Source organism: Pelodiscus sinensis, chromosome 2, assembly GCF_049634645.1.
Source record: "Pelodiscus sinensis isolate JC-2024 chromosome 2, ASM4963464v1, whole genome shotgun sequence".
Lineage (NCBI taxonomy): Eukaryota > Metazoa > Chordata > Testudines > Trionychidae > Pelodiscus > Pelodiscus sinensis.
This window is the reverse complement of record NC_134712.1, coordinates 178,869,977-178,879,454: the sequence shown is the minus strand read 5'-3', so window position 1 is coordinate 178,879,454 and position 9,478 is coordinate 178,869,977. Positions and strand designations below refer to the sequence as shown.

The window sequence follows — 9,478 nt, the reverse complement described above, 5'->3', positions numbered from 1 at the left end:
AGAAGAGTGAGACAGGAGACCCTGACCTGGATTCTCTTTCTGACTCTGCTGCTGTTGTCTTGTGAAATTGGAACAGTAAGAGGCTAAATTCGTTCATGCTTGTGAGATGCTTTTGACACCCTTGAGCAGCAGATGTGCAAGACATTATAATTGCATAATTAGAGCCTGGCGATTCCATGGATATCTGCAGCTCGTATTTGTGGATGTGAATACAAAGTTTGTATCGAGAACCCTGTAAATTTGCAGCTTTTGTATCCATGGGTATCTGCATCTGCAGATGCTGGTGCGGATATTCGCAGACCATTTTTTGCAGCTGTGGATACCAATTTTGTATCTGTTCCTGCGCCTTAAGTTCCATTCCTTTGCTCTCTCTGCCTTTCAGGCCTCAGGCTGAATACACTTTCTCTACCAGTTTATGATGTTTGGCATATAGACTTGTTTATCATCCAAGCTTCATTCAGGCATCAATTTGTTACATGCAACTTCACCAGAGGCTACAAAGCAAATGCCATATTGTTAGGAAAAATACAAATATAACTCTCTAAAATCATGCTGTACAAAGCAATTTTTATTTGTGTATATGTAAGGCGTCTAACATCAAAGCATTACAGTACAAACTATGCACATTGCTCCAGCTTAAAATCAAAGGCCTAAAAGAGAATATAAATCAACCCTGTTTCATAAGGCTCACTTTTCTGATAAAAAGCTTGATTTAAAAAATCAGCTTTCCATTATTCAGGCAATGTAACAGCTTTGCAAGTGGAAACAAAATGAAATCTGCATTCACTCAGGTTACATTTACAAATCAGACACTGAATGCAAAAGCATTGTGGGAGCCAAATTCGGTTCTCGTTTATACTGGTGTGAATTTGGAATAGCTCTGGTAAAGTGACGGAAGTTATTCTGAATTTAAAATGATGTCACTGAGTGCAGAAATTGATTCTAGACGATTCTGGGGCTGACCCTGAGAAATATTGCAACTCTATTAAAACAGCTTTCGCATTTTACAGAAAAGGGACTAGTGATGTGACCGTAACAATCTATAGCATTTTTTCTTTATGAAGCATTATACAAATATCAATCAGTTAAGGCTAGGGCTGTCACTTAACCTGCATTAATACCTGTGATTAATGCAGGACAGGATTAACGCGTTAATTTTTTAATGCGTTAATCGCAGGCATTAATGATCCTTTGCCCTTTTGAAGTGCCGCTCCAGCACTTCAAAGGGGCAGCGCAAGAGGAGCCAGGTATTAGCTGGAATCCCCAGCTGATCCCGGGCTCTGCTGTTGCAAAGCCCCTTTGAAGCGCTGGAGTGACACTTCAAAGGGATTTTACATCGCGAAGCTGGGGATCAGCAGGGCACTTCAACAGATCCCCAGCTCTGCTTGCACTGCCCTTTTGAAGTGCTGTTTTGGAGCTTTAAAGGGGCAGCGCATTAGGAGCCGGGGATCAGCTGGGGACTCCAGCTGATCTCCAGCTCCTGTGTTGCAAAGCCCCTCTGAAGCGCCAGAGCAACACTTCAAAGGGGCAGCTCAAGCAGAGCCAGGGATCAGCTGGAGTCCCCAGCTGATCCCAGGCTCCTATTGTGCTGCCCCTTGGAAACACTGCCGTGATGCTTCCAAGGGGCAGCACTGCACGGAGCCTGGGGTTAGCTGGGGACTCCAGCTGGTCCCAGGCTGCATGCAGCACTGCCCAGTTGAAACGCCACTGCAGTGTTTCAAAGGGGAGGCGTGTGCGATTAATTGTGATTACATTTTTTAATTGATTGACAAACCTAGTTAAGGCTGAACCTGACAAGGACTGAGCACCTGCAACTCCCATTGAAAACAGTACTGGCCTGACTCTTCAGCTGGCTTCAGTCAGTCAGCATGGATCGGACTGGGACATAGTGTGAAACAACCGCTGTGTCTGTGGCTATAGTGCCTGAGCTCTATGACCATGACCATGTTTCTCCCTCATTTCTTACTGACTACACTGGATGTTGAGACTGGTCAATATTCTGCAAGATCCAGCCCCATGTGAAGATGCTAATTCACTTTGTTTAGAGGGATCTTTCTTTTTTCTCCCATAGTGTAAGTATCACCCAGGGCTTGTCTACACTAAAGAGACGATCGACGCAGCCGCAGTGAAGACACGCTAATTCGAATTGAGAGGGCACTCCCATTGATGCTGGTAGTCCTGCTCCTACGAGGAGTAAGGGAAGTCGAAGGGAGAGTGTGCTTACATTGACTTTCTGCAGTGTGGACAGTGCCCAAATTTGAGTTAAGATACTTCAACTCAACCTGTGCAATTAAGATAACTGGAGTTGCATATCTTAATTCAAACATATGCCCTAGTGTACACCTAGCCTTACAGAGCACTGCATTCACTGATTCTTCCTCTGGCCAGGTTCCCAGTAACTTCAAAAGGAGCTTGGAATAAGTTGAGTGTGAATGAGGAATTTGGTTGCGTACTCAAAGTAAGAGAGTCCCTGACTTTAGATCTCCCCAGCAAAGCAGAAAACCATCTTGCACTCCCTCCTTGGCTATCATATATGGAAGAGCTCTGTTCTTGGCTCTTGCCAGTACGGTGAATTGTGTTGTCCAGAATTTCAACGAGGGCTTTACGAAATCTCTCCCCAGCAAATACATAGAGGAAAGGGTTCAGGCAGCTGTGAAGGAAGGCAATGCTCTGAGTTATCTGGAATGCAAGGTCAATGTTGTCCAAGGTGTTGCAGTCATATATGACCATGGTGTAGGTGTCGATAGTTTTAACCAGCAAAATGCTGTTGTAGGGCAACTGGAAGAGGACGAAAACTGTGATAATAAGGATGATGATCTTTAATGATTTGTGCTTTTGGAATCTTTTGGCTTGAAGAAGGGCATGGATTATAAAAGCATAGCAAGTAACTATGACAAAGAGAGGGAGGAGGAACCCTACGGTGATTTTCAAAGATAGGGCAGTAACTTTGATGGTTCTGGTAACACTGGGAGGGTAAGTCATTTTGCAAGTAATTATATCATTAGCTTGCTTAGATTCGCTGTACACTATTTCTGGGATGCACAAGCCTATTGCAATAAGCCAAATGCCAAAGATAACTAGTTTACTGCGCAGAAGCCTTTTTTGCTTAGAGTTCTTAGCTTTCATTGCCTGGACTATTGTAAAGTACCTGTCAACACTAATGCACATTAGAAACAACATACAGCTGTAGAAGTTGATCTTGTACATGCTGTTGACAATTTTACACATGACATTCTTAAAGATCCAACCACTTGTAGCTGCTTTAGCCCAGAAAGGGAAAGTGAAAAGGAGCAACAGATCAGCAATGGCCAGGTGTAGAAGATAGCTTTCAATGACGGTCTTCCAGTATCTGTACTTCCAGAAGACCAAGATGACTAAGGCATTGCCCACTGTTCCAATGCAGAATATAATCCAGAAAAAGGCTGGAAGGAAAGTCTGAGCAAACTGCTGAGCACGGCTTTTTCCACATATGATGTCTGTGTGGTTAAATGGATTGGTGTATGGAGGTGACACCGAGCTATAACTCGTATAATAATCCAGTTTAGTCAAGTCACTCTGGGTGGCCTGCAGGGGAACATCAGATTAATTATATGCTGTCAAAATCATGAAATAAGAAACAGTAAAGGTGGATTCTTTTTTCAATAACCTGGGCACATATTCCACCGTGCCAAATTGGAAATTTAATGTCCTCTAGTCACTGTCAGGGAAATGCCCGATAACCCAATGAGCAAAGGTCACCTATGAAATTGTGGCATCTTTATTATCTAAACTGTTCAAAACTCCCTATATCCAAAGTCTAAACATTTCACCATCAGGAAGCCCCACAGAAGCAGAAGCCCAAACTTGGTCTATCAGGCTACATCTACACAGCAAGCCTCTTTCGAAAGAGGCTTTTTCAAAAGATACTTTCGAAAAAGAGCATCTAGACTACAACCAGTACTTTAGAAAAAGCAAGCCGCTTTTTTGAAAGAGAGCACCCAGGCAGTCTGGATGCTCTCTTTCAAAAAAGCACAGTTTGCATTACATAGTGCCTTTTTTCGAAAGAACACTTTCGAAAAAAGGCTTTATTCCTTGTAAAATGAGGTTTTCCACGGTCGAAAAAACTGCTGCATTCTTTCGATTTACTTTCGAAAGAACGCAGCAGCAGGATAGACACAGGGGACGTTTGTGGAAACTTCTAGACACAGGGGAAATATGTTTGGTTTCCTTTGCTACATTTGGAGGACTCTCACTAGGGCTTGATCCATTTGACCCATGGGAATCAAGAGGAATCATTCCACTAATGTCAATGGGTATTGGATTGGATACTTGGTAGCGCATGTGATAACCTGTCATTGTCCCATACCTCATTGCTTGGAACCTGGATTCGGACATCTTTCACCCTCAAAATATGTTTTCTTCTTCAACTCAGAATGTTTGGGATAACCAGAAACCTCTAAATCAACTATGACTTATTGGGGATTCCCCCAATGCAGGTAGCTCCCTGTGGATGTAAAGCCAGAATGCCATCTGCCTACAATTCTGCACCACCATGCAGGGCACAGAGGTGCAAGAAGGGATATAGCTGATGTGCCTTGCAGTCTTGCAATACAGAAGGTCCTACCACCAGCCAGGGCAGTTTACATCAGACAGGATGGAGCCAGGCTAGAATCAGCTCCATCATCAGGGACGTATAGCAGAGAACCTTGTGACTTTCCTCTTTTTTGTGCCCAGAGGAAAGGGAGAGCAACTAAGTAACTGTCCGGATCAGGCATAAGGCTAAAATTTCACAGCAGACATGTCACTCTTGTGACCTTTTTGCTGCATTAGAACTTTTACTCTGGGCCTGAGTCTCATCTTAGTTAAACCAGTGTAACTGCAGGGGAATTCCACTGAAATCAATGAGCCATTTTCTGATGTGGAGAGGTCTGCCATCAGTGGCACTGCTGCAGATTTACACCAGCCTGACAAAGATCAGACTCTGGCCTAGTTGCATAGGGCCTGTGTAAAACAGGAGTGACATCAGAATCAGACCATTTGCTTCTTACATCTTATCTACATAAATATAGATCTGATTTTAGCTGTGTGTATGAAATAAGTGAATGCTAGTGCTCTTTTAATACTACATTTCTAATCAGGGTACCTAGAAATCTTGCAGATTATTTCCACAGTGAGCACCTGAATCTTCTCATGTGTGCCCATCCTCTGCAGGAGGCAATTAACATAGCCACCCATTTACATCAACTGGGGATCTAGCTCCCCTACTATAACCTGCAGACAATGATTCTTAGCTCTCAGAGGTCTTCCATGATAACGTGCTTTTAAGACACGTACAGTGATAGTTTAAACTCTGCAGGCAAATTGACATCCAACATCTTTTGGCTGGACAGTGCTACAAGTTTAAGTGAACCGAGTTGTTTGAAATGGCTGGAGCAGCCATGACCGATCAGAAGTTTAGTGCTGGCTTGGGACAGTCCTATGATATGCCCAGCAAAAAATTGTCCAGTGAAAATTAGACGGCAGTAGTAAATTTCTACTCACCATGCTCATAAATACAGTCTGCAGTCCGATCTTTATTCAGTCTTGAAAAGAGCACTATGACCTTGAGAGGGAATAAAGTGGGTAAGTGATGAATAAAAAAAAAAGGCCTTCGCACAGGACTGAGATGAGTGTTCACAGAAAGCCTCTCAGCCAGATCCTACTGTCCTTTCTCTGGCTATGTCTAGGCAGCTGCTTTTTATCAAAAAAAGGCACAAGGAAAACAGGGCTTCTGAAAAAGCGCATCTGTTCGTCCACAAAAAATGTCAGAAGAGCAGATGTGTTCCCTGGATGCGGCGAAGTTTTTCCAGGATACTGGAGGTATCCCAGAAAAACTCTGTAGTCTAGGCATAGCCTCACACAAGTTGTCACTTTGAAGTCCAGAGGTTCTGTAGGACTACATCTCAATAGCGGCACTATTTTGGGATACCGGAAGTATCCCGAAATAGCTATTCCATGTCTTTAAATGCACCTGTTATTTTGAAATACATTTTGAAATAATGGGTGCGCTGTTCCAGCATCCCTGTAACCCTCATTCCACGATGGTTTAGGAACTTGTCAGAATAGCGCTTTATTTCAAAGCTCAAATTGTATCACTTATTTCAGCCTATGGGTGCAGTGTAGATGCACCCTAGAGGTAGGTCTACACTAGCCATCCTAGTTCAAACTAGGGTGGCTAATGTAGTCATTCGAACTTGCAAATAAAGCCCGGGATTAAAATATCCCGGGCTTTATTTGCATGTTCCTGGGCACCGCCATTTTTAAATGCCCAGTAGTTCGAACTCCCTGCCTGCGGCTACACACGGCACAGGTTAGGTAGTTCGAATTAAAGCTCCTAATTCAAATTACTGTTACTCCTCATTGCAGGAGGAGTAACTAGGGTGGCAGTGTAGACATAGCCTAGGGCTACATCTACACTGGCCCCAAATTCCAGAAAAGGGATGCAAAGCCTTCCTACCTTCAGGAAGGAATAAGAGATCCTCCGGAAAAGGGCTTTATTCCGGAGGATCGCGCCAGTCTAGACGCTTTTTTCCGGCTTTTCCCCAAGCCGGAAAAAAAGCGGCGGACATGTTTATTTAAATCCGCGGGGGATATTTAAATCCCCCGCGGATTTCCCTATTCTGACTTACCGGCTTTGCATCCCTTTTCCAGAATTTGGGGCCAGTGTAGACATAGCCTAGGGGAGTAAGATGAGCCGGATTTGACACTGCAGTTTTGACACATTTGCAGCTCCAATTTGATAGCAAAATGTTAAACAAACAAACCTCTCTAAGTATGCTAATGCCTTAATGGTTGCATTTAACAACATATTGTCTGCAGCTTTTCAAGTGCTTTGTGTAGACAACACTTTTACTGGAAAGGATTATTTCTGTTTCATTTTTAATAAACTGTACAGTCTCTGGGTTCACACTTTTGTTAAAAAAAAAAAAGAATGAATGGAAACTAACATGTTTTTCCAAAACCTCCTGTGAGTGAAAAAATATTATCTCAAATTATGTCACAACTAATTAAGGAAATCCACCCATTTTCACTGTCAGCCTGTCATTTAAAAATGCCTCCATTTTCGGCAATGACTTGTTTATCTAGCCTTTTTTATTCGCTCTGGGAAATGTCTTTTTGCATAGGTCATTATCTCTACTTGGGATTACTTTCCATTTTAGCCATTGATGGCCAGGAACCATGCAAAACCATAGGGTGGACAGGAATGGGTCCAAGGACACCTGTGATTTGCACCAATTGATCAATCTTGCATTCAAGCAAGGATAAACTAAGAGCAAATCATGGCTTTCCTTATCCACAGTTGAAGTTTGCACCAGTGCAGCTACGAGCAAATGACCAAATCCCAAACACTGGGAAGACCTAGAGTTTTCCCCTTAAATACTATTAGCCAACTAAGTAGGTGACCAGACACTCACTGGATCTCTACAACTAAATGTCTGGAGTTCAGTGGAAATCATTTGTGTCACACTACAAACAGGTTTCATCGTGTAGCCAAAACTGACATGCAAAACTGATGACCACAACAGCAGAGTCACAGTAAATAGTGCTTGTTCCAAGGGGCAGTGACCAACGTTCAAGTGCTCGTTTCCCATGAAAATAAAAGAAAAAATCTCCCATGTTTCTCATCTGAGTTGACTCATAAAATCTCTCCTGATCTTATTAGTTGTGGGTGGAGATCTGTCATCCGACCCAAGCACTGTACTATCCCTAGCTATGCTATTAATTTTTAGTGAGACGACAATCTCATTCTGTTTGTGTGTGTGCCCGTGGGACAGTGTCAAACATAACCGTTAGCCTTAGGTCTAAAATCTTTGATACTTGCTCTCAGCCCAAAGGTACAGGTTTAAAGAAAATCTACTCAGCTTTTTTGGAATTAAGGGTCAAAAAACAACATTTCTTTCATGCAGTATTTGGATACTTGTTATCAACCCACTCAAAATAATTTTGTTCTAATAGCACTGTCTTTGGAACTGATTTAACCACCTTTTGTCATTGTGAAGGGGCTACTTATACGAATATTGCAACTTCCAAGTAAGATTTGGAAAATGCAGTCTTTGTATGTACATCACTACTAGGTATTAGCTTTCATAAGATCTGGTGAAAAATAGATTAAGAAATAACAAAATTAAAAATAATGAAAAATATGCCCTCTAGTAATTTTAATCGTATAAAATTATAGAGGTATGAGAGTAAAACTCCCTAGAGTTTTATGCATTGAAATACCTTCAGTAGATTAATGTTTATGACTATATATCTGATGTGGTGCATTTAGTTGAATTTGTGATCCCATAAGGCTCACACTATAGATTGTTTGCCTCCTTTAAAAAAAACAAAGAAATTAAATGCCTAAAACTGTGTTAATGCCACAGTGCAGATGGGAATTTTACAGTAGTAAAAGCAGACAGATTGAAAGTCCCCCAGCCGGAAAGAAATCATAAATTAGTCAGACTACACGTAAATGCTAAGGCACAAGGCAGCGTCAAATAAAAATAGTACATAGGAATGGGGTGCTATTTTACTATTCTAAGATGCATCATTGTAAATTCAAATAATTCCCCTGGAGACAATGAAGTTGTCTGTATTTAGGCTGGTGTAATTGAGGAGCAAAAATCCCCACCAAAAGCGATGTCAGGAATACACTCTGACTAGAGTGTGTGTAACATGATAGCCACAAAGTTGATTTCATGTGTGCCAGGGGGAAGAGGTGCTATTATTTTACGCAGCTTCATTTCAACTGTTCAGAGATACTTTAGATAAAGAAGATATTGACTCATTTCCTACAGCAAACCTGGAATGGCGTGTGGAAAATAAACAGAAAAATCTTCGCCCTTGTGTTGGGAAGAGGCTAGGAAAGAGTTGGGCACTTACCAGTGTCTGCAGTTCCTTACTGAGTCAGGCTGTCAGTCACTGCATTGGTGGCCCCAGCTAAACATGCGCTCCTGAAAAGTGTTTGGCATTCAGTGAGGGTGTAGAAAGGTGTATGCCTCTAGGACTCTGGTCTGGGTGAATCTGCAGTTGGCTTTATCTGTGGCTTGAGTTGCATAAATGAGGTAAACCAATCACCCTCCCTCTTGCCCTAGAGCTCCAGTGAGCCACACCCTGAGGTTTTTGCTGTGCTGCACAAATGATGGTTTTGAACTATATTTCCCCCCTCTTAGAGGTGAGTAGTTGGATCCCTGATGCCTGTGTAAAAGTTTTTCTGCTAGCATCTATCTGACCACACAGCAGCTAATGCAGAGTAAGCCTGAAGTGCACAGTGCCATGCCTGCTCCCTCCTTTGCTGGGAATAGCTGAGCCAAAGAAAGAGGGGTGAGAATGAATGAGTTGCAACCATTTATCCTAGCCTCTACACACTGGCTGTGCATGGTTAGCACTGCTGTGGGGGGGGCCTTGTTTTCTCCTCCTCCAGGGATTCACTGTACACAGGCAGGGAGGATGGTCCAAGTTGCAGTAATGTCTG

The 9,478-nt window shown here is 42.6% G+C and overlaps 1 protein-coding gene across 1 annotated transcript; it reads right to left on the bottom strand.

The window, feature by feature from the left end:
* Positions 1-1,678: 1,678 nt before the first annotated feature.
* Positions 1,679-9,191, bottom strand: LOC102459422 (C-C chemokine receptor type 9-like). The gene is made up of 3 exons (XM_075919807.1): positions 8,887-9,191; positions 5,521-5,581; positions 1,679-3,564 (listed from the first exon to the last, which is right to left on the bottom strand). Exons 2-3 carry the CDS (start codon positions 5,527-5,529, stop codon positions 2,350-2,352), a joined length of 1,224 nt encoding a protein of 407 aa, XP_075775922.1. The 5' UTR covers positions 5,530-5,581; positions 8,887-9,191; the 3' UTR covers positions 1,679-2,349.
* Positions 9,192-9,478: the final 287 nt, after the last annotated feature.